This window comes from Orycteropus afer, unplaced genomic scaffold, assembly GCF_000298275.1.
Source record: "Orycteropus afer afer isolate SDZICR_OR568_19922 unplaced genomic scaffold, OryAfe1.0 scaffold00219, whole genome shotgun sequence".
Classification (NCBI taxonomy): Eukaryota; Metazoa; Chordata; class Mammalia; order Tubulidentata; family Orycteropodidae; genus Orycteropus; species Orycteropus afer.
In genome coordinates, this window is record NW_006921806.1 from 2,398,088 (window position 1) to 2,422,564 (window position 24,477).

General features: G+C 45.6%; 1 protein-coding gene across 1 annotated transcript in view; it reads left to right on the forward strand.

Moving 5' to 3' along the window:
• The window catches only part of LSS (lanosterol synthase), a 58,674-nt gene that overhangs the window by 13,751 nt on the left and 20,446 nt on the right, over positions 1-24,477 (forward strand). The window contains 15 exon segments of the mRNA XM_042782018.1: positions 808-916; positions 2,207-2,328; positions 2,696-2,798; positions 4,433-4,461; positions 4,464-4,609; positions 4,999-5,107; positions 5,826-5,944; positions 6,892-6,989; positions 7,258-7,285; positions 7,767-7,823; positions 8,720-8,791; positions 9,146-9,196; positions 9,583-9,732; positions 10,331-10,427; positions 11,173-11,278. Coding sequence (XP_042637952.1) covers positions 808-916; positions 2,207-2,328; positions 2,696-2,798; positions 4,433-4,461; positions 4,464-4,609; positions 4,999-5,107; positions 5,826-5,944; positions 6,892-6,989; positions 7,258-7,285; positions 7,767-7,823; positions 8,720-8,791; positions 9,146-9,196; positions 9,583-9,732; positions 10,331-10,427; positions 11,173-11,278 — 1,396 coding nt within the window.

A 24,477-nucleotide genomic window follows, 5' to 3' on the forward strand; every position in this document is an offset into this window, starting at 1 on the left:
TCCTACTTTGTTTTTCTTCTTCAGTAGTGCTTTGCTTATCTGAGGTCTCTTTCCTTTCCATATAAAGTTAGTGATCATTTTTTCCATATCCCTAAAGAGTGTTGATGGGATCTGTTGAGTGGCATTTTCTGTGAGTCTGTGTGGTGTCTCTGGACCTAGATGTCCTTTCCCAGAGGTGTGTTCACATGAGGGGCATCTGTTAAGCCTCTGATACTCTGTACTTCCCTTGAAAGGCTAGGGTGCCAGCAGTAAGGACTCTGTGAGCACTGTGCCTGGGAGGATCAGGGCAGGGCATGGAGGGAAGGCTCTTCATGAAGAACATTTATCATCCCTTTTCCATTTGAGAAGTCACATGCTCATTGTAAAAAATCTACAAAATAGAAATGAACAAGTATTACCTTGGTCCAGTAGGACCACTGGTGACATTTGGCTGTTTCTTCTCTAGTAAGTGTCAGAGCAGGGCCAGAGTCCCCCCTCATGGACTACCCAGCTCAGACTCCCTGGGGTCCTCAGAGGTGTCTCCCTCCCTGAGGTGCTGCATGGGATTTGGTGTCTCTGACTCTAAGACTTTCATGGGTTGTGGTGTGGCTAGTAGGGGCTCAGCAAGTCCTGGGGGAGTGTCACAGGTGCTGTTGCTGCTGCTATAGGACCAGCTTTCAGAGTCTCTGTTGTGACCCAGGGCTTTAAGGCTATTACTGTGGAGAGAGATGCTCACTAGGGGATGGCGCCCTTGTGTGGCCTTCTTGAGAGAACTTGGACAGTGCTGCACACCTGCTCCTAGCAAGGACCATCTTTTCTGCCTCACAGGCCTCCTGATCACATGCCATGTGGCCCACATCCCACTGCTGCCTGGATATAGAGAAGAGATGGTGCGGTACTTGAGATCAGTGCAGCTTCCTGATGGTGGCTGGGGACTGTAAGTGCACTGCACCATGTGTCAGCGTGAGTGTGTGCATGTGTATATGGGTGTATGTGCATGTGTACATGTATGAAGCTATGTGGGGTGAGTGTATGAGACAAGTATAGTGTGTAGTCATGAGTGGATGCATGCACGCACAAATGTGTGCAGGTTTGCAGGGATGGTATATGTGTGTTTGGCTGTGCTTCTATACATGTGTGCACACACAAGTGTTTGCATTCACACTGTATGTGTAGGTGCACTGTACAGGTACTCATGTAATATGCATTTCTGCATGTGTGTTTGTGCTTGTACACACATGTATATGTAGGTATGTGGGATGTTCAGTGTGCACACATGTGTTTGTGTGTGCATGGAAGTGTGGCTGTGTGTGAATGTACATGTTTGGATGTGTGTGTGCCTGCCTGCTCTGGTGATGAACTAACCTTCGTAGTATTGCTGCCTGTTCTGGTTACCTAGTACTGCTCGGACAAGAAAATACCACAAATGGGATGGCTTAAACAAACAGGAGTTTATTCTTTATAGTCTGGAGACTTTAAGTCCAAGTTCAAAGTGCCAGGCTCTAGGGGCTGGGTGAAAGCCCCTCAGCCTTGGGCTTCAGCTCTGCCTCCAGCTTCCAGCCCACTAAAGCTAGAGGTTTTTCTTCACTCAGACAGCTGCTGGCTGCTGAGGCTGCCAAGCCCAAGGTTGACAAGTAAAAAGGCATAGTCCTGATGTTACCAAATCACATGGCAGGCCGTTAATTTAAGTCCTTTGTAAGTCGCCCAGCTCAGCAGAGCATGTCAGGCTGCTGAACAACGACATGGCTATATGCAGGGTCCAAACATGCCATAAGCTAGAGACCATTCCCATAGCTGTTTCTTATATATGGGAAGGAGCCCACATACCCAAAGGCAGCTACTTAGCTGCTCCCAGTAGATTCTACCATGGAGTTGATTACCAGTCCCATCATGGGGAATACTATATCCAGCTGCCCAGCCACTCAACCAGGCCCAGCCAAGTTGATACACAAAGTGAACTACCACTCGGGACTAGATCTAGTATTCATAGTGGAAATACCCAGCAGATGTGGATGGGCAGGCTCTGCCTGTGTGGGCCTGGATCTGCTTAATGGTCCTGGTAGATGTACGGTCATGGAGAATGGGTACTCTAGTGTTGTAATGTTATGCCAGCATAAGATTTTTTAACATTCATGTTTTCCTGAGGAAATTTCCCTGAGTGCTTTACTTAGTTCCTTAGAAACAATATAAAGTTACATTATCCCCACCTACCTTTCTGTGTTCTCAGGCACATTGAGGACAAGTCTACAGTGCTTGGGACAGCCCTCAGCTATGTGTCTCTAAGAATCCTGGGTGTGGGGCCTGATGATCCTGACCTGGTACGAGCCAGGAACATTCTTCACAAGAAAGGTGTGTTTTGCACAAGAAAGATGTGTTCTGATGCGCTGGGCTAGGTCACAGTTCAGGCCACTTGCTTACAAAAGGCTCTTCCACGTGCAAAATGGAATGATACCCTCCAGTTGACACAGTGGGAAAGGCCCAGACAAGGCAGGCTTCATTACAGACACAGCAGGGAGTTGAGTGTGGGTGGTTGATCCACCTCCTTAGCAGTTTGTAAACAGCAAGAACAGGTGAAGACTCCCAAACAAGCATGGCTGCTCATGGCTGTGGGTCCTGGAACCTTTTCTGATGGAGGTTAGAGAGCTTACAGCAGGCAAGCACATGGTTCCTGCAGGGTTAGTGCAGGTGATGTGCAGGTGATTTCTCTCTGCTCCAGGTGGTGCAACACTCATCCCCTCCTGGGGCAAGTTTTGGCTGGCTGTGCTGAACGTGTATAGCTGGGAAGGCCTCAACACCCTGTTCCCGGAGATGTGGTATGTGTGACCTCATGCCATAGTCATCTTACATAGGAGAGCAATGGAGTGTGGTCCCTGCATCCCTGCTCTAAGGCAGCAGTCATGTACTTGCTTCAGGATCATATGCTCCTCAGCTTTTTAATGCTGTCCACTCTGGGTGGTTCTGTTGATGTGGTTGGGTGGCAGACCAGGGGGCCTCACAGGCTGATAGGGTTGGGGAAAAGGGGAGCAGCACTATGAGCTGTGTACAGGAGAGCTGGGGCCCTGGGCTGTAGGGTGTATGGGGAGCCTAGGTGTTGTCGGGACATGCATGGCTGTGCCTTCCAGTCATGGGGATGTGTACCAATTTGTGGTGTATAGAAGCACAGGAAGTGTCACAACTCTCATGGCATCAATATTGAGGCATCTGTTGCCATTTAATCCAAATCTCCAACATCCCACTTCAGCCATGAATATTTTGGAATGTTTCTTTGATAGCTAAGACTTCTTATTTTTTGAAAATAGAACTATGGTATTCTTTATAACAAACAAGAAAGTTAGCACTAATTCTTCATTATCTGGTTTCCATAACTGGTGTCTTGATACATGAATATCTCCTGGGCACCATGGATATGCATCAAGTCCCATAACCTCACGTGCTGCAGGAGGGGCACCCCTGAGCCTTGGTGGGCTCAAGTAGAGCCGTGAGGGCTGGTTGGGGGTCTCTGCTGGGTGCCATGATGGTGGGGTCCCTGTTGGGAGGTGTATGGGGGCCACTCCTGTGTCAGATGATGACTTGTGGGTGGTGGCCAATGTGGATGTGCCTGAGCCTTACAGCCCTGTGTTGGTGATAGGGAGGGAGGAGATACCAATGCTCAGGTGGCAGAGGGATGAGTGAGGGGGCTGGAGAGGAGAGCATTACCTGTGTAGGTGGTAGGCATGTGCCCACCTGGAAGGCCCACAGGGGAGGATGGGGGAGATGTCTATGGTTGTCCAGGTAAGGGGTGCTGGGGGGAGAGACAGACGGCAGGCAGGAATAGCAGTATGAATTGTGGATAAAGCAGGACAATGATCCTGCTGAGCTGTCTGAGGGGCAGTGGTTCCAGGCCTAGGATAGGTATGTCCTGGTGGAGGACTGGAGTTAACACACCTGACCCACAAGTGACAACCCTTGTCAAGGGAGTGATTGGCCCTCAGGAAAGTGAGGGAACAGCCGAGCCTGCGTGCCAAGGCTGCAGGGAAGTAAGCGTGGGTCCACTTAACCTAGGATCGTGGCTATGCCACCATCAGACTCTGTGGCGTTTGAGGCAGTGTGCCATCAAACATAATGTCAGATTTGGGCCATGAGGAAGTCACAACAGTCCCCATTCTATGAAATAAATTTTTTTCTGCAGTAGTTTTAGATTCCCAGAAATGCTGCCCAGTGGTGCAGAGCGTTGTGAGCCCTAGCTCTGTACTACCATTTCTTGTCACCATGGGCACTTGTCTTGACCAGGAGACCACAGAGAGGTCTGGCTTTAAAGTCTAAAACTCCATCTGAACAAGGGCCACCATGCTGCCTTGGGTTGGCCCTCTGCTCTATGCAGGTACAGCTGTAAGTTGGTGGGTGTGTGTTGGCCTGAGGGAGTGGCTGCATCCAGTTCACATGGGAATTCCCCAGACATTGTAGTGATGAGCAGATGGTGGGCAGGAACCCCTGACTAGCCCCTGCCCCTAGGCTGTTTCCAGAGTGGAGCCCAGCACACCCCTCCACCATCTGGTGCCACTGCCGCCAGGTCTACCTGCCCATGACCTTCTGCTATGCCAAGCGGCTGACATGTGCTGCTGAGGATCCGTTGGTGCAGAGCCTGCGTCAGGTGAGCCCCCCCAACCCTGGTGTGAGGGCACACCTCACCTGTGTAGTCTTCATTAGAAGAGTGAGGTAGGAGTCCTCATGTGAATTGTCCAGGTCTGTCCTGGGGAGGAGGTGGGACAGAGGGAGAAGATGAATGGAGGGGCAGTGGGGTCTATAGCTAAAATGGTTCCCAGAGCTTTCCCACCTCAGACCTAGCTTGCTTTTTGGCCCTGCCTCAGTTACCAAAGGGCTATAACCAAGGTGGCCTTGGGGTTGGCAGCTGAGAAAAATCCTTCCCAGAGTGCCAGGTGGCGCTTGGTACCAGCACATGTGTCTGTGTGTCATTGGCTGTGGGTGACTGGACATGGGTTCTGTGTTCCCACCTATGGCTCAGGCACCCCGTTCCTACAGGAGCTCTACCTGGAGGACTATGCCAGCATTGACTGGCCAGCACAGAGGAACCGTGTGTCACCAGACGACTTGTATACACCGCACAGTTGGCTGCTCCACGTTGTGTTCAGTGGGTGTCCCCAGCTGCATGCCAATTTGTTCAGAGTAGATGCTGGGGAGATGGAGCGAGACAGCGTGGCCCCTCAGTGCTATCAGGAAGGACCAGGGCCTGGTCATTTTCTTACACCAGGCTAGTGCACTTGCTGCTGGGCATGGCCCCATGGGAGGGTACAGGTGGACTTCAGAGGATCACCATTGTTCTTTACGAAGGGAGGAGTCAGGTGGTCTGCCATGGTGGGGTTCTGTGGCCTGAGCCATCCCACCTCCCTACAAGGCAACTGAACTATGTAGAGGCAGTATGGATGCCTTGCCCGATAACAATGGCAGACCCAGCCTAACTGTGAGCAAGTAGAGGCTGGTCTCACTTCCTCCTGGTTCCCATTCTAACCCACTGACCTGAGCAGCTCGTATAGCCATGGCAGAAGGTGGGACACACCAGCCTGCCTAGGCTGACAGCAGCTGGACTGGGTTTGGCTCATGGTGCCTCTGATCACTCATATGGGGAGGTGGGGTGAGTGGGAGGTACTCAGAGTAGCAGACTTGGATGGAGTGAGGGCCACAGTGAGCATATCCTGAGTCAGGTGGGAAGGGAGGAAGGTTGGAGTGCAGGGAAAGGGGAGATGGAGCAAAGGAGCTGAGGAAGCCCAGTGCTGTCTAGGACCTAGGCTGCTCTTTACACAGCACAAGTGTGGGTCAGCTGACACCTTCCTCTCCACTCCTAACCCTAGTGCTACTCAACCTGTATGAGCGCCACCATAGCACCAGCCTGCGGCAGCGTGCCATCCAGAAACTGTATGAGCACATCGTAGCTGATGACCGCTTCACCAAAAGCATCAGCATTGGTCCGGTTGGTGCCCCCAATCTGGCCCCTGTCTGGGGGCTCTCCTGTGCTGATGATACAGGGTATCCTGAGCCTTTCAGGGTATTATGCAGGGCATCTAGTGATCCTCACTATCACCCTAGTGAGGAGGAGGAGCCCTGAGGTGTTCCTGACCCACATAGCTCTACCCATGTGCCCGTCCCCTCTAGCTTGGGGAAGCTGGATCCTGCCCCATCCCCACCACCAAGTCTGGTCTTTTGAGGGGGCTCTGGGTGCTGCTCCTCACAATACCTCCTGAGCTGCCACTCTGGGCTGGCTAGAAGGGGCTACCTTTTCTCCTGTGACCCCCTCCTCATCCCTGCCCCACATAGTCAACTATCTGTCCCACTCTTAGCGAACTCAGAGGTGACCCTGTAGGCCTGGAGAGGCTTGGAGAATGCTGCTTAGAGCCTCACACCCTACCTAACCCAATTCTGTGTCACCTTGGTATGGCCAGCATTGTAATTGACTCAGTAGGCAGCATCCCTGTGTCCCTTATCTGTGACCAAGGAGGCTTTGGGGCTTTGATTTAATGCTCCATGTAAAGATTTTGTAATAAAGATGAGCTAGAAATGTGGTTTCTTTGAGTTTTGACTGCAAGACTCTCTAAACAGGGGCTCTGTGTCTCACCTGTGCCCCTTGGATCTAGAATGATCTCTTTAATGCATACCCTGAGAGCACTGTCCTCTGCTCAGAATATGTCACAGTCCTGCCATATAGAACTCCTTGTTCCTAGCCTTGCCCACTGACCCACAGGTCTACCCTGACCTTGCCATGCAGTCTCCCTGCCTGCTACCTGGTGCTACCCGTGCTCACCTCCACAGTCCTCCCCACTTACTGCCCTGTTGTCCCCCACCTGCTGCCTGTTGGTTACTCTCCCTGGGGTGGCACGTCTGTCAGGTGGCCTTGTGCTCAATATAACTGCATGTTTACAGATCTCTAAGACCATCAACATGCTTGTGCGATGGCATGTGGATGGTGCAGCCTCCCCTGCCTTCCAGGAGCATGTGGACAGGATCCCTGACTATCTCTGGTGAGTAGGTGGCCATTCCTGGCCCAAATGCACACTTGCAGGTTGTTGGCAGAGACACCATGGGCATGGCTGCAGAAGGGTACCTTTTGTCCAGTCCCAGGGCAGGGGCTGTGGTGCCATGGGGTCTGGGAATAGCAGTTGTGACCAGGAGTTCAGGGTTGTGGAGCTGGTGAGGCTATCTTTGCATCAGAGATTTGCAGCCAAGAAGAAACTGAATTGTCAGGGAGCCTGTCTTCCAGCTCCCTGATGTGGCCTCTGTTCCTCACAGGCTGGGGCTCGATGGCATGAAGATGCAGGTAGGACTTGGAACCATGGGGACATGGGGGCATAGCCTGCCCCAGCAGCTCTTTCTGCCATCTTTATCTTGCATGGGGCTTTCTTAGATTCAGACTTTCCTTCTTTAATAGACCCTAGCTGTGTGTGATGAGGGGATGCGTTTCCCCCAAGCCCCCCACTAGAAAGGACCTCCAGTAGCTAAGTACAGATGCTCCTTGGGTGTGGGGCACCATGTTCTCAAGAAAATCATAGTTCTCCATTCTTTTCCCCACTGTTAGTGTTGGCTGAGCTGCTGTACCAAGTGACCCCGAAGCAGTGGTCCTCTCCAGAATCCTTGTTGGTCCCTACTTGGGGTCAGAGCTCAGAGCTGGGGTTGCTGTCTGGCTGGGCCCCCTCTTCCTCAGGCTGCCCTGTGTCCAGTGGCGTTGGACCCTGAAGGGTATATGTGGGTGGGGGAGGATGTGCTGCTGCCCCTGCTATGATGGCCCCATTTGTGTCCAGGGCACCAATGGCTCACAGGTCTGGGACACCTCGTTTGCTGTCCAAGCCTTCCTGGAGGTATGTGCTCTTCTCTGTCAGCCTAGCTTGTGCACAGTTCCACATGTTGTCCCTGCTGTGGCCTCACAACGTATCTCCCCAGTGTGCCTTCCCCATGTCATGCCCTTGCTGTTCCTCAAGTCCTCTACTTGGCCAGGTCTCTAGAGCTTGGCTGGGGTCTTGATCCATATGGGGCCTGGGCCTCCTTTGCTGGCTCCTTCCAACTCCTGGACTCATCACCACATTTCCTGAGCATGGTGCTTGCCTTGGAGCTCTGGTGGTGTAGTGGTTAAAGCATTTGACTACTAACCAAAAAGTCGATGGTTTTAACCCACGAGCCACTTTGTAGAAAGAAGATGAAGCAGTCTGTTTCTGTAAAGATTTCAGCCTTGGAAACCCTGTGTGGCAGTCCTAAAGGGTTGCTATGAGTCAGAATCAACTAGATGGCAGTGGGTCTGGCTTTTTGGGGGTGCTGCCCCAATATCTTGGGTGTGAGTATAAGGCAATGCTGAGCCATTGAGTCCCAGGGACATTTGGGTCTTTGCTTCACCCTGGGGTGGAGGTTGTGAGGAGCAGGTTGGGTTTGAAGTGTCCTCTGTTGTCCTGGTGGTGATACCAAGTTGCCATGGGATCTGGCTGGGTTGGGGAGGGAGGGACTGACTGGGGTGTGAATGGAGTATTGGTTGTAGGTAGAGGATGCTAGGGCTGGGGGCTGCTACAGGGATTGGGGGTCAGGTTATCCTTTGCTTTGAGCTGATGATGGTGCTTTTAAGTATGTTCTGAATTGGAGAAGATGCAGTAAGTCTCCAGCCCTATAGTTCCAGACACCTGCCACCCTCTCTGCCCACTGTGAGGTTGTCTGTGGGATTGACAATCTTGGGTGGGTCCAGGTGTCAGTGGGCTCTCCTTTCCCTTAGTCTGGTGCACACCACAGGCCTGAGTTTGCATCCTGCCTGCAGCAAGCGCATGGTTTCCTCCGCATCTCACAGGTGAGGCCACTGGTTCCTGACAGTCCCTCCCTAGCCTGTTCTTGCACCTGCCTGTCTCCACCCTGGTCTCCTAGCTCAACCTCTGTGTTACTCTCCCCATTCCCCTCCTCCATCTCCTGCATTCTGCCTCTAGCCCTATTTCTCCTTGAGCTTGCTGAGGTCCCCAGGGACTTGTGTCACTTTGGACCTTGTCTGACTCATGCCTGGAGCTAGTGAGAGTGATCCATGATCATGGGACTGAAGACAGGCCCTTACCCCACCATTAGTCCCTCCCTTTCAGCCTCTCCCTGTCCCTGTGTCCCCCAACCAATGGTACTGACATCTCTCCTTTGCCTTCCATGTGATGCTGTCCAGATCCCGGACAACCCCCCTGACTACCAGAAATATTATCGCCAGATGAACAAGGTAGGTATCTATTCCACCCAAGACACTGATATACCTTTACCTGCGTGTGTGGTCATCCCTGATGCCTGAGGGCATTTCCCACTGAGAAGATGGCCTCCCTCCCCAACCCCTCTACCACCAGTTGGCAAGCTGTCTCCTCATTTGGCCATGGTCCTTGCACATACAGGTTCACATACTTGCACATGCCTGCCTGTGCCTGCCACCTTTCGGGGAGGTTACAGATGTTCAAACAGTAACCATTGAGCCATGAGCTTGAGGGGAGATGGAAGGGGGCAGAAAGTTGTTGGCCCAGCCCCTCGTGGTAGGGAGCTGGAGCCCTGGAAGTGCTGCCTGCCTAGTGTGGTAGCCTCTGCTTAGCACCTGCTTAGTCTGAACTCTGGTTCCAGGGTGGCTTCCCCTTCAGCACACGGGACTGTGGCTGGATCGTTGCTGACTGCACAGCTGAGGGACTGAAGTCTGTGCTCCTCCTGCAGGAGCAGTGTCCCTTTATCACCGAGCATGTACCCGACGAGAGGCTATACGATGCAGTTGCTGTGGTGAGGGCACTGGGCCAGGTGGGAGGACAGCATCTCTGCTCCCCAGCAACCCCACAGACAGGTGGCCCAGGGAGATGCAGGCCTTAAAGACAAGCTTGTCCTAGGGGTTCCATGTGGGAACTGAGAGTCTAGCAGGGCTATGGAGGCCTGAGGTTGGGTATGGCCCTAGGAGACAGAAGCAGGGGCTGTGAGGAAGCCACTGCAGCCCTGTTTTCTACCCTGTGTGGAGGTCTGGGACCTGACCACACCCATACCACAGCTCCAAGGACCCTGCAGGAGGGTCGCAGTGCACGAAGAGAAAACGAGAATGTGAAATCATTTCCACGTGCTCTCTTTTGTGCATGACTTACACTGGACAATGTTGCATACTAGCTTGGCAGCACATGTCTGGCTCATGAATGGCCTCTATGCATGTTATTACTCACCAAGTACTTGGTGGTGAAGTTTGTGGCCTACTGTTCTGGGCACAGGGTATGGTTTAACCTAGAGATGCTCTCTGTGCCTGTTCCATTCTCTGTGGCACTTGGCCTAGTACTGCTGGGAAGCTGTGCTGCATCTCCACAGACACCGGGTTCTGGTGCCCTCTCTTGAGTTTTAGCTGCTGAATATGAGAAATTCTGATGGAGGGTTTTCCACCTATGAGACCAAGCGTGGGGGGCACTTGCTGGAGTTGCTGAATCCTTCAGAGGTCTTTGGTAAGTATGCAGCCATTGGTGAGGGATATAGCTCTGCAGACAATGGCCCAGGCTCTGTGGCCCTGTCCCTGGCTCCATATTTCTTTCCCTGGCTCGGGGAATTGCCGGAGACAGTCCTAAAGTGAAGGTGGTCCCATTGTCTCCCTGCTCCTTAAATTCCCCTCACAGGACTCTATACTCCAAAGGGGAGAACTGAGGTCCAACTCATTCTTGGTGAAGGCCTCACATCTTTGGGAACCCCTTGCCTGGGGCTATTGCCTCAGATGCCCTCACTGAGGCCTGGCTTCATGCAGAGAGGGGTCAGGTAGAGCCGGGTCCTTAGACCTGGTACTCTATTGTCTGCAAGTGTCCATCATATGGGTTGCTCTGGTCTGGTGAGGTGGAGTCTTTCCTGGTTGAGTTGGCATGGCACCCTCCTTCTCGGTGTGTTTTTATCCTGCTCCTCTAGGTGAGGTAGATGGTCCTGGAGGAGGCTTTCCCCTGGTGGTGGGGTGGGGTCTAATGTAGGTCAAGATGCAGCTCCCTGCCTTGTTTTCTCATCCTGTGCTTCCCATAGACAGGCCAGGAGGGACCACTCACCATACTGGTGCAAGTCTCTCTGCCACTGGTGGCTATGGCCCTGGGCAGGTCTTTGGTGACACATGCATCCTCCTGGAGGAGCCCTGAGCTATGCATTGCTGGGTCTGCCCACTGGGGCATCTTTTCATTGTGGGCTTGCAGGGACTTATGTGTTTCTTCCTCCCAGGGGACATCATGATCGACTACACGTATGTGGAGTGCACCTCAGCTGTGATGCAGGCACTGAAGCATTTCCATAAGCAGTTTCCAGATCATAGGGCGGGTGAAGTCAGGTGAGCCAAAGCCCTGGCCTATCTTTAGCTGCTCCCACATTGAAACTGAGAGCAGATCTCCTCTGATGGTGGTGGCTTGTGTTAGAAAGTGACCCTGTAGGTAAAACTCATTTATATTCACAAGAGTTTGGGATCTTCCTGAGTCTAGTTGTTTGCCCTAAAATAGACCACATATGTGTATTGAGAGCCAGAATAGCAGCAGTTACAATACAAAAATGAGTTACTTTTCATGGCTTAATAATGTTTAAAAAAAGATTTTCATCTAATTTCACTTGTGTTCAAATAAATGGTGGTTTTACAGTAAGCTCTTCTGTTGAAGAACAGCATATATACAAAGTCCCCGAACCCTAGGTGATGACTTAATGAATTCTGTCACCAGCATTTAGGCAGAGAAACATCTCCAGCAGCCCCCTGGGTTCATCCACCTCTCCTTGCCCTGCACAGAGGGATTGCCTCATTATTCCACTCATCACCACATCTATGAGACTCAGCCAATGATTGCATGTAGTAGTAGTTGATTATTTTTCACTGCCATTGCCATTTGGATAGAAAGGCCCCACTATTTAATCCATTCATCTGTTGAGGCACACCGGCATTGCTTTCAGTTTGGGGTTATTATGAAACACTCCTGTCTTCTGGGGACATAAGTGTAAATTTCTTGGGGATGTGCATATGGGGGACATATAGGGGTAGAACTGTTGTGTTATGGGGCATGCTGCTGTGTGGTTTCAGCAGATTCTCCTTTATTCTATTTTCATCACACTGCTTGAGTTTTGGATACAAACCTGATAATGGACTCATCTTGGTCATGACGTATGGTTCTTTTTATATATTGCTGGATTCCATTGGAAAGGAGCTCTGGTGGCATAGTGCCTAAGGCATTTATTTGACTGCTAACCAGAAGGTTGGCACTTCAAATCCACCAGCCACTCTGTGGAAGGAAGACTGGGCAATCTACCTCCATAAAGATTTACCACCTCAGAAACCCAAGGAAGGTTGCTATGAGTCAGAATTGACTTGATGGCAGTGAGTTTTTTTTTAATTTTTTTGGATTCCTTTGAAGAATGTTTTGTTCAGGATTTTTGCAGCTATAGTTACAAGAGAAACTGGTCTGTAATTTTCCTCTCTGAAGCTGTCCTTATAGGGGTCTCCTATTGTGGTTGTTCTGCTCAAAGAGCAAAGTGTTGTGTCCTTATACATTCTTTGGAGAGTGTATGTCAGATTAGTGTTATTTCCTCCTTCAGTGTTGGAGAAAGTTATCTGGTAAGTCCAGCTGGACCTGGAGGTCTCTTTGAGGGAAGGTTTTAAATTATGTGCTCAGTTTTCTTGGTAGTTATAGGACTATACAGATTTTCCTTCTCTTTGTATTAGTTTTGGGAGTTTTTCCATTTCAACTAAATTTTATATTGATTGGCACAAAATTTTTCCTAGAGTGGTCTTAAACACTACAGGCCTGGCACTGATGGCCCCATTTTCCTTCTTGACACTGGCACCTGGGGCCTGTGTTTTCTTTTTCTTGATCACTCTTACTAAGTAGCTTAACAATTTTATTAATTAATTTTTTTTTTATTGTGATTTGGGTAAAAGTTTACAGAGCAAATTCATTTTCCATATGGCAGTTGATACACACTGTGTTTTATGACATTGACTGCAAGCCCCACAATGAAACAGCTCTCTTCCCAGTTCCTCCCTATAGTTATTGCTTCCCTGTGTCCTTCTCTCCTATGCATTCCTGCTCCCTGAGCTATCTCCCTGTGCAAATATTACCTTTCTGTTCTCCCACAATTGATAATTCTAAGGAGTCTATCTACCTGATATAAATGTTCACCCTGTATGCCTTTTTATTGTTTGGCTGGAAGCAATGGGAATGAGTTCAATTCCAGACCTGAATGGTAATTAGGGACCGTAGTCTCAGGGGTCTCACCAAGCTCTATTAGCCCAGTAAACCTGGTCTTTTTTATGATTTTGGGTTTAGTTTCACATTGTTCTCCCACTTTATCTAGGATCTCCTGCACTGATCCCTTTTCAAGTGGTTGACAGTGGTAGCCGGGCACGATCTAGTTCTGATCTCATGGTCATGGAGGCTGAGGTTCACATGGTCTACTAGTCCCTTGGACTTATAGTTTCCATGCATCTTTGGTTTTCTTCATTTTTCTTTGCTCTGGATGAGGAGAGACCAATTTTTAAGACCTAGTCGATACTCACCAAAGTAGGATGTAGAACAATGTTTTTGTGTAGTATGTTATGCCAATTGAGCTTGATGTCCTCTGTGACCATGGTCCTGAGCCCATAGGTCCAACTGTTTGCTCCCTCAGGGTGGTTGGCTGTGCTAAGAAGTTATCATAACGTTGCCTGTTGTTAGCTCTATTATATAGATGGACATTCTTACAGCATATACAAATACATTTGTAGAAATATCGTCTGCCAACCTTATTTATATATGGTCATGGTCTAGTTCCCTTTTGCCTAGACATACCTGATCATTCAGTCTGTCTATCCATCTATTTACCCGTAGATTAATGTTTGTTATCACTGGTAACACAGTATTGTATATGTAAAAGGGTTTATCTTTTTTGTCTGTACCTCTTGTGTACCTCTCTATGTCTTTCTTCCTTTTCCTTAGTGTTATTGTGTTGGTCACTTGGCTTTTGGTATTTGCCTTTCCTTTCACCCAAATCAATACTTGTCTACCTATCTAGCAGTGTTTCCTCCCCTTCCCTCCCCAGTAACCAACAGTTTCTTTCCATGTATAAACCTTTTGTTAACGTTTTACAATAGTGAACTGATACAGTTATTTGTCCCTCTGTTATTAACTTATTAACTCAGCATAAAGTCCTCAAAGTTCATCTACCTTATGCAGTGTTTCGCAAATCCTGTGTTATTTTGTGGTGTTGCATAATATTCCACTGTGTGTATGTACCATAGTTTGGTTATTCATTCTTCTGTTGATAGACACTAAAATTGTTTCATCTCTTTGCTATTGTGAGTAGTGCTGCAATGTTCTGGAATAGTTCTTCTGTGTCTTTGCTCAGTTTCTTTCCAGTTGTTCTGTCTTTCATTGAAAGTGATGTATTGAAGTTTCCTATTACTGCAGAGTGACCTATTTCTTTTTTCAATTCTGTTAGACTCTGATGTACGTATTTTGGGGCTCTTTCCTTGGGTGCATAGTGTTCTGGTTACCTAGTGCTGCTCTGACAAGAAATATACCACAAATGAGATGGCCTAAACAAACAGGAGTTTATTTTTACAATTTGGAGGCTTTAAGTCCAAGTTCAAAGTGCCAGACTCTAGGGGCTGTGTGAAAGCCCCTCAATCTTGGGGTCCAGCTCTGCCTCCTGCTCCTGGCCCACTGGAGCTAGAGGCATTTCTTCACTCAGACAGCCGCTGGCTGCTGAGGCTGAGAAGCCCCAGTGTTGACAAGTCAAAAGGCACAGTCCTGATGTTACCAAACCACACAGCAGGCCCTTGACTTAAGTCCATCTTAAGTCCCAAGGTCAGCAGAGCATAGCAGGCTGCTGAGCAACGACACAGCTACATGCAGGGTCCAAGCGTTCCATAAGCTAGGGACCTTTCTCAAAGCTTCTTCTTATATACAGGAAGCAGACCACATACCCAAAGGCAGCTACTCAGCTGCTAATGGTAGATTCCACCATGGAGTTGATTACCAGTCTCATCATGGGGAATACTACATCCAGCTGCCCAGCCACTCAACCAGGCCTAGCCAAGTTGACACAAAAACAAAACCACCACACATAGATACTTATTATGGTTATGTCCTCTTGTTCAGTCGATCCTTTAATCATTATATAATGTCTTTCCTTGTCTCTTATCGTGGTTTTTCTCTTAAAATTAATTTTATCAGAAATGAGTATTGCCACTCCTACTTTTTTTGATTACCATTTGTTTGATACCCCTTTTTCCAACCTTTGATTTTTAGTCTATTTTTGCCTTTGTGTGCCTCTTGTAGACAGCATATTGATGGATTATGTTTTCTTACTCAATCTGCAACTCTCCTATCACTTGAGTGGTGCATTTAATCCATTTACATTCAGTGTAATTATTGACAAGTATGAATTTGTTGCTGTCATTTTGTTATGTTTCATTCATCGTGTTGCTGATTTCTTTGTTCCATATAATTTTCTGTGCTGAGCTCATTTTGTTTATGAGTCATATTATCATTTCCTTTGCTACTTTTGTTTTAGTATTTGCTAAATATTCATGCTTGTCTTTTGTTTTGATGCAAAGGTTTATTATTTTTCTTTGTGGTTACCTTGTGATTTATAGTTTTCTTCCCAAATTTAGAACAATCTGTTTTATCTTGCAATTATCTTGACTTCCTCACCATTTAAAAGTTCTATATCTACACAGTTTTTTCCCTGTTTTTGGTTTGTTGTTGTCTTCATTTGCCAATTGATCTCTAGTTCCCTGCTTATGATCTTGTAGGCTTATTTACTTTGGATACTTCTATAACTGGGTTGGTTTCTGGGTTATGTTATCATGTGTGTTAATCATTGGTTGTTGTTTGCTATTGTTGGTTGTCTGAAGGACTCCCTTTAGCATCTCTGTAATGTTGGTCAGGTTTTAACAAATTCTGCTTATCTAGAAATGTCCTAATTTCACCATCATATTTGAGGGACAGTTTTGCTGGGTATATAATTCTTGGTTGGAAGATTCCCCACCCCCTGGGTTTTATATGTAGCATCCCATTGCCTTCTTGCTTGCATGGTTTCTGCTGAGAAATCAGAGCTTAATCTTATTGGTTGCCTTTTGTAGTTAACTTTTTGTTTTTCCCATGCTGCTTTCAGGATTCTTTCTCAGTCTTTGGTTTTGGTGAGTTTGATTATATGTCTTGGTGATTTTTTTTGGGAGGGTCTGTTTTCTTTGGGGTTAGTTGAACTTCTTGAATGAGTATATGCTTATCTTTCATCATATCAGGGAAATTCTTTTCCAACAAATCTTTGACAATTTTCTCTGTGGTTTTATTTGTCTCTTCCTGTCATGGAATTCTGATTACACATTAAGTTCTAAGTATTCTTCTCGATGGTATACCACATGGATCTTAGGCTTTCTTTTTTTTTTATTTTTGTCCTTTTTCTGATTGATTCCTTAACAAAGTAGTATTGAGGTATTTGTCTTGAATCTCACTAATTTTGTCTTCCTTTGATTTGATTGTACTCCTTTGGTCATTATCTATTTCTGAAATTTTAGTATTATTCTTCTGGATTTCTATTTGTAGATTATGTATTGTTTCTTAATTTTGTTTATTTTGTCATTTTGTTCTTGTATTATTTTCATCAATTTTCTAGAGTTTTGTCTGTGTTTTCCTTGATCTGTCTCTCAATCCGTTGAAGCTACCTAAATACTCTTTTGAATTCCTTATCAGGGAGTTTCAGTGCTGCTGCTTCTTCAGGGATGTTTTCTGGGTCTGTATCCTGGTCCCTTGTTTCCACTACTTTATCTTGCTTCTTTGTGTGGACTGTGGTCGTCTCTTGTCTTTGAGATCTTGTTGTTTATGTGCCTTCGAGTCGGCCCCAACTCATAGCAACCCCTCCTTGGGTTTCTGAGGCGGTATCACTACAGAGGTAGGATTGCCCAACCTACCTTCCTAGGAGTGGCTGGTGGGTTTGAACCACCAGCCTCTGGTTATCAGTCAAGTGCCCTAGGCACTATGCTACCAGAGCTCCTCTGAGATCTAGTGATGCTGTTTTATTTGTATTTAATTGGTAATTGTATGTTGGTGTGATTTGCCCACTTTTTTTTTTGCTGAGTAAGCAGACTACCAGCCAATATCAACCTGACTCACCCTCAATAGAGAATAGAGGAGCATGGTACCCTGTTTTGTGTTTTCCTTAATTTTGTCAGTGTTTTCCTTGAACTGTCTCTCAGTCTGTTGAAGGTACCTAAATATAACTCTTTTGAATTCTTTATCAGGGAGTTCCAATGCTGCTGCTTCCTTAGGGAGGTTTTCTGGGTCTGTACCATGGTCTCTTGTTTGTACTGCTTTATCTTGCTTCTTTATGTGGCCTGGGTTGGTCACTTGTCTCTAAGAGATTGTGAAGTCATTGTGTTTATATTTAATTGGTATGATTTACCCAAGATTCTTTTTCTTCTTTCCCTCCTCCCTCCCTCCTTCCCTTTTCTTTGATATATCTGAGTAATCAGGGTACTATGCTCCATTGTTCATTAGTTGGCAGCACTTAGGCACTTACTACCTGTCTTCTGGTGGGTATAATAGACAATGAAAGTGTGTACACAGATCTGTGTTAGCTGTTCATGGAGAGCAATTGAGGGTGAGTTGGACTGGTACTGGCTGTTGTCTATCATTGGCCAGTTGGTGCAGAAGCAAATGATGGACCTCACTCAGTAGGTGGGGCTGCAGTAGGTGAGGATATGATTGAGTCATTTGGGCATGGTTGCCGTCTCCCACTCAGTTGGACCAAAACGTAAATAAATAAATAAAAAGATAAAACCACCAAAAAAATAAGAGGACAGAACATACTAACTGCATAAGCAAACAGAAACAATTGCAAAAAAATATTTTAAATACTTTAAAAAGATAAAAACAATATAAATAGAAAAAGAGAAGGAAAAAACCATAATATCTGGGAAGGGGGCAGTAAGAGAAAAGAGGAAAAGTTAAGAATAATAAAGAAAAGGTGAGAAAACTGTAAAAAGAAAAACAAGGGAATGGAAGAACCAAATGAAACAAAAAAGGTGGGAACCAGGAAAAGGGAAGAGAAAAAACCCTAGAACCCAGGAACTAACTGCTGTCAAGTTGGTCCCAACTCATAGTGACCCCTCCTTGGGTTTCTGAGGCAATATCTCTATGGAAATGGATTGCTCAATCTTCCTTCCGAGGAGTGGCTCTTGGGTTTGAACCTGTAGCCTTCTGGTTAGAAATCAAGTGCCTTAGGCACTATGCTACTAGAACCAGGAAGAGAAAAAGAAAGTGGGGGGTGGGGGAGGAAAAAGAAGAAGCAGAAGAAAATAATTAAAAGCAAACAAAAACAAAACTGGTGAGGCAAGGCAGGGCAGAGCATCCAGGCTCCATCAGGCCACACAGACTGGGATGGAATTCTGGCCAGTCCCAGAAGACAGGTGGAGGTAGGGGATGGCCACACCTCTGTTCACCAAGAGGCTGTGGGATATAATAATAACAATGGGAATATTGTACCTTTCCAGTTGTCAGCCTCCAGTAGGTTGCCCATACTGTCCTGGGCAAGTGGAGCCTATTCTTAGGTCACTGGTATCAGAACGCTACCACTTCCAAATATCTAAAAAGGTGTACCCCTTGCAAATACTCAGAATGGCTTTGCCCTCAGGATAGCCAAAAGCCCACACCTCAGTTTGTCTTCTTATTTGCTGTTTTCCTTTCTAGTTGTGAGCCACCAGTGCAGTTGTCCACTCAACACTTGGTGAGCAGGGCCATTTCTTAGGTTACTCCTGGATCCTAACCCCACCTGTGAATATTCAAAGTGGCCATGCTGTCAGGATAGCAGACAGTCTGTAGCTCCTTTTGTCTTCTTCACCGTTTTCATTAAGGTTCTTCTTCTAGTTGGGAATCTACTTCTTTATCCTTTCTTCCAAAGATCAGGGCTCCAAAATTATCTTCAGTTGGTTCTCTTTTCTTTATTAAAGAGGGTCTGTGTAGCTTGTCTACCTGGTCCCCCATCTTTCTGGAAGTCCTTTATAAATATTTTCAAAGAAACCACTTTTAAGCTTTGATTTTGCCTAGGATACATTTATTTCATTTTTTAAATGCATTTGTTTCAAGGAGCCATGGTGGTGCATTGGTTAAGCATTTGGCTAGAACCCATCAGTCCCTCCACAGGAGAAAGATGAGGCAGTTTGGTTTCACAAATATATACTGTGTTGAATAGGGTCACTATGAGTCAAATCAATTTGATGCCAACAAGTTTGGTTTTTTTGTTTGTTTTATTTGGGTATTATCAATTACTGCTCTTTATTATTTTCTATTTGCTCTTTCTAACTTCTTGAGACAGATACTTAGATAAAGGATTTTTATCCTTTCTTCCTTTCTAAATAAGCATTTATAAATAAGTTTTGATATGTCATTTAGTTAACCATATTTTCTAATTTCTCTTGAGTTCTCTGACCCATCGGTTGTTTAGGAGTATACTGCTTCATTTCTAAAAACATGAAGATTTTCTTGTGTATTTGTAGATGGGCAGGTGGTTTTCCTTTTGGTCTGGCAGGCAGGTCTGGTCACCAGGTGCTGTCTTTTTTTTTTTTTTTTTGTCATCCAAGCCTGGCACACAGGAGCCTGTGGGGGATGATGATAGCATAGTATCTGGAATTGTTCACATCCCCAGCCCCAAAACTGTGTTGTGGTCCAATGTGTGGTCTTCTCTGTTAGACTTGAGATGCATCACAGAATTGGCCTTGTGTATGCAACTATTTATTAAACATGTCATTTTTTTTTTTTTTTTTAAATCATTATAATAAAGTAAAGGATTTTTGTTGAAGGGCACTTGGAAATACAGGAAAGTGCAAAGAAGAAAGTAAATCTTACCCTAATTGCACTCTGAAGTATCTGTTGTTACTGTTTAGGTCCCCACCTCTCATGATTGTCCTCTGCATGCATATGCACACACATACCTGTATTTTCTGTGTCACTGCTCAGTTTGTACCTGGTAAGATTTCCGAAAGTGGGTAGTGACTTCTTCGGTCAGTCAGAGTTCTCCCATGTGAGTGATGGCTTCACAGTGTGTCATTTTACTTCCTCAAGAGCCTCTTGGTTATTCCTAACTTCTGGTGTTATTTTCTAATTTGTTACCATTTTAATCTTAACCAGTATCTTAAGTATTTGTTCATGATGAATATTATTTCTTAGAGCTGATGTGGGCTTTGGAGTGCCCTGGCCTGGGTTAAGCTTTGGTTCTGCCCCTGACTGGCTGTGTGTTCAGGGCCTAGGCACTTCTCTCCTCTGCAACTCCTTCCCTTGCTGACCAGGGTACAGCATAGCCCCAGGCAGACAGCACAGGCTCTAGGGGCTAGAAGCATTTTGAAAACCTAAAGGCCCAGCAGAGTGTGTGGTACACATGAGCTCTCACACATACTATTGTCATTATGTAAAAATTGGTGGTTTGGAAGGTGCTATGGTGGTGTGCGAGCAGTGTCTTCTGACCTCTAAATTCAGGAGGGGGAGACAGAATCATCGGCAACAACATCAGTTCAAGGCTGATTCCTAGGAGGCAGAGGTCAGACATGCCACCACCCAATTCTGATACCAACCATCCCTCCCACAGCATTCTCTACTTCTCTGCTAAAAAAAAAAAAAAAACCAAACTCACTGCTGTTGAGTCGACTCTGACTCATAGCGACCCCCTTTTGGGTTTCCAAGGCAGTAAATCTTTACAGTAGTAGATCGCTCAGTCTTCCTTCCACAGAGTGGCTGGGGGGTTTGAACCTCCAACCTTCTGGTTAACAAGTCAAATGTCTTAGGCACTATGCTACCAGAGCTCGATTACTTCTCTGCTAGGTTTGATAATTTTTTGCAATGGACACACACAACTCACAGACAATCCTCATGATTATTGTGTTTATTAGGGAAGTAACAGGTTACAGGTCAGGTTCAGGAATATGCAGGATACAATTCTTTGATTAGGACAGCTTCCCTTCTGCCATGCCTGCAGGCATGCCTCTCTTTGGCCCTTGGTCTCTTGTCCTACTTGGTCAAGTGTTAGAAACTCGATTAGCTCTACCAGTAGGTACACTCCACTCCACCAGCACTCAAAGGCACTCAGCTTTCTCTCTTCATGGGCCGGTAAACCCACTGCTCTGTCTTATATTGGTCTCTTGATTCTGCTGCGCCTGCTGACGCTGTTTCTCTGCTGTCTCAGCACAGGGATCTTAGGTCCAAGGATGAGCTCTATCCTGTTCTTCCCTCTCAATAACAGTGAGATACCCTCTTTCATCTTCTGGTATAGCTCAGCTTAAGCCTAGCTTAAATAGAATGGAGTGGTAAAACTGACCAATCTCCTTGTTCGGGTTCCATACACATTATTTGCATGGTCTCACCCCCACAAAGGTGCCATGTACCTTATTTACATTATTAGCAAGCTGTCCAATCCCCTTGATGGCTACAAACACCTCACATTTACATAGTCCCACCCAGTCATCTGGTGGGAGTCAGAAAGACCATGGCTAGAAGAGCCATACCAAGTAATTCACTGTGTCGTGGAAGGTGAACATTAGAGGCTTATTATTGGTCTAATTTGCATTTCTTTGAAGAGTCTTGAACTAGAATATATTTTTTTCTGGATGTTTATAGGTCATATCTGTCTTTTTTTCATGAAATGTTAATTCATGTCCTTGCCAATTTTTTTTTATTAGGAAATTTTTTTTTTCTTTACTTACATATTTCAGCACAATAAGTCTGTTTCTGCATCTTATATGTTTTAGATATTTTCTCCAGTTTCTTTGTTCTTTTTATCTCTTTTGGGAGTTTGAAAATGTTTTTAATTTTTAAATAGTCAAATATATCAGTCTTACTTGTTTTATAAAAATTATTTCATTTATCCGGCGATCTTTAGAGATACAATTTGGAGTTTCTAGTTACTCTAATGCTACTAAATATATGGAATATTCCATCTTTACTTGTCTAACTTGAAATATTCCATTAACTTATAATTTATAGGAAAGCTATAAAAATAGGATAAAACATTGCTGCTTACTTCTCACTCAGATTCCTCAGTTACTAACATTTTACCATAACTGCTTTGTCATAATCCCTCCTGTACCCACTATTCTGAGAGTAAGTTGCAGATATGTTGTACCTTTATCCTTTGTTTTGGTTCTCTAGTGCTGCTATAACAGAAATACTACATATATATGGCTTTAATAAACAGGGATTTATTCTTTTACAGTTTTAGAGGCTAGAAATCCTTGTTCAAAGTGCCAGCTCTAGGGGCTGGTTGAAAGCCCCTTGCCTGGGCTTCAGCTCTGTCTCTTGTTCCTGACCCACTGGAGCTGGAAGCTTCTCTTAGACAGCTGCTGGCTGCTGAGGCTGACAAACCCAAGTTGACAAGTAAAATAGCACAGTCCCCAAATTATCAAGCAACTTGGGAGACAACATGGCAGACTGCTAAATGAAGACTCTGCTACATGCAGGGTCCAAGTATGCCAAAAAGCTAGAGACCTTTCTCAAGGCTTCTTATATACTGGAAGCAGACCATATCCTTAAGGCAGCTACTCAGCTGCTCACAGTAGAGTCTACCATGGAGTTGATTACCAGTCTTATTATGGGAAATCATTACATTCAGCTGCCCAGCCACTCAAAACCAGGCCCAGCCAAGTTGACACATAACCTTATCTACCACACTCCTAAATACTTGAGCAGGTATTTCTCAAAAACAAGGATATTCTCTTATGTAAACTTAGTAAAATTATCCAGAATACTAACATTGGTAGTAATCTGCAGATGTTCTTTACATTTTCCTAATTATCCAAATAATGTCTCTCATAATAAAATATTTTCCTCAGCATTTAATCCAGGATCATGAGTTACTCTTAGTTGTCATCTCTTTTAACATGGAACAGTTCTTTAGTCTTTCCTTGTCTTTCATGACCTCAGCATTTTTGAAGAGTACAGGCAAGTTATTTTGTAGAATGTCCTTATTTTCTGTCTTCCTGGTGTTCTTAATGATTAGACTCAGGTTCTGAAATCATGCATTTCTGTCAGGAGTACCACAAAAGATGTGTGGTCTCTCAGTGCCTCATCTCAGGAAGCTATGACATTGACTGTGATCAACTGATTAAGGTGATAACTCCTTGGTTTCTGTACAGTAAAGTTAATGGCTCTTTGCTTTGTGGGTGGAAAGCTTTTTTTTTTTTTATCCTTTTCAATCCTTAAGCCTATAGTTTTTGTTTTTCTTTTTTTTTGTTTGTTTATTGTGATTTCAGTGAAAATTTACAGAGCGAATTCACTTTCCATACAGCAGTTCACACTTTGTCTCATGACTTGACTACAATTTACCCCAATGCAACAGCTCCCCTCCCACTTCCTCCCGATAGTTATCTCTTCTCTGTGTCCATCCCTTCATGCACTCCTGCCTCCTGAGCTGTCTACCTGTGCATAAACACCCCTTCTTTCTCCCATGATTGTTCTCTCCAAGGAGTGTGTCTACCTCAGGTAAATGTTCAACTCCTATGCCTGTCTTTGTCTGGAAGCCACAGGTGTGGGTTCAATTCCAGACCTGAAGGGCAGCTAGGGGCCATAGTCTCAGTGGTTCTAGCAGGCTCTATCAGACCAGCAAACCTGGTCCCCCCCCCTTTTTTTTCCCCCAAATGATTTTGAGTTTTGTTCCACATTGTTCTCCCTCTCTATCCAGAATCTCCTACATAGTTTGTTTTTCTTATCTTACTGCATATCTAAGCTTTCCTGTATTCTGCTTAGCACAAATGGTTAACAGTTGCATTTTCATTGTGTTTCTTGATTTAAAAGGGAATGCTTCTAACATTTTTCATTATAAATTATATTTGCTGTAAGTTTTTGGTAGTTACTTTTTTTTTTCCAAGTTATGGAAGTTCTTTTCCTGATTTGCTAAGATTCCCCCCCGCCCCCTTTGGTGAATTGTTGTTGAGTTTTAGCAAATAATTTTTCTTTCTCTCCATTGAAATGATTATCTGTTTGTCTTCTGTATCTATAGATAATTATTACAGATTTTTTTTCTAAAGTTAAAACACTTTTGCATTTTTGGGATAAACCTTATTTAATATTGACATGTCCCTACTGGATTTAGTTTCTTATATTTTAGAATTTTTCATCTATATCCATGAATGAGGAAGCCTAAAAATTTTACTTTGTCCTATCATACTTGTCTGATTTCTTGAAAGGCTATGTTGGGTTCCGAGAATCAACTTGAAGAGTATTCCCTCCTTTCTCTACCCTCTGGAAGAGTTTGTATAAGATTAGAATGATTGTTCTTGGTAATAAAGATTCTAAGCCTGGAGTTTTCTTTTTGGGACAAGTTTTCATTCTTGACTCATATCTTTAATATATAGGACTATTTATGATTTCGATTTCTTTCTGAGTTAGGTTTCTGTGATAGTTGAAGATGTGTCAACTTGGCTGGACTCCAGTTGTGAGTGGTGGTTCCCATGATGGATCACATGACTGCGTTCTAAGCGGCCGGTCGGTCTAGGGGGAGTTTCCCCAGGGGTGTGGCCTACCTGCA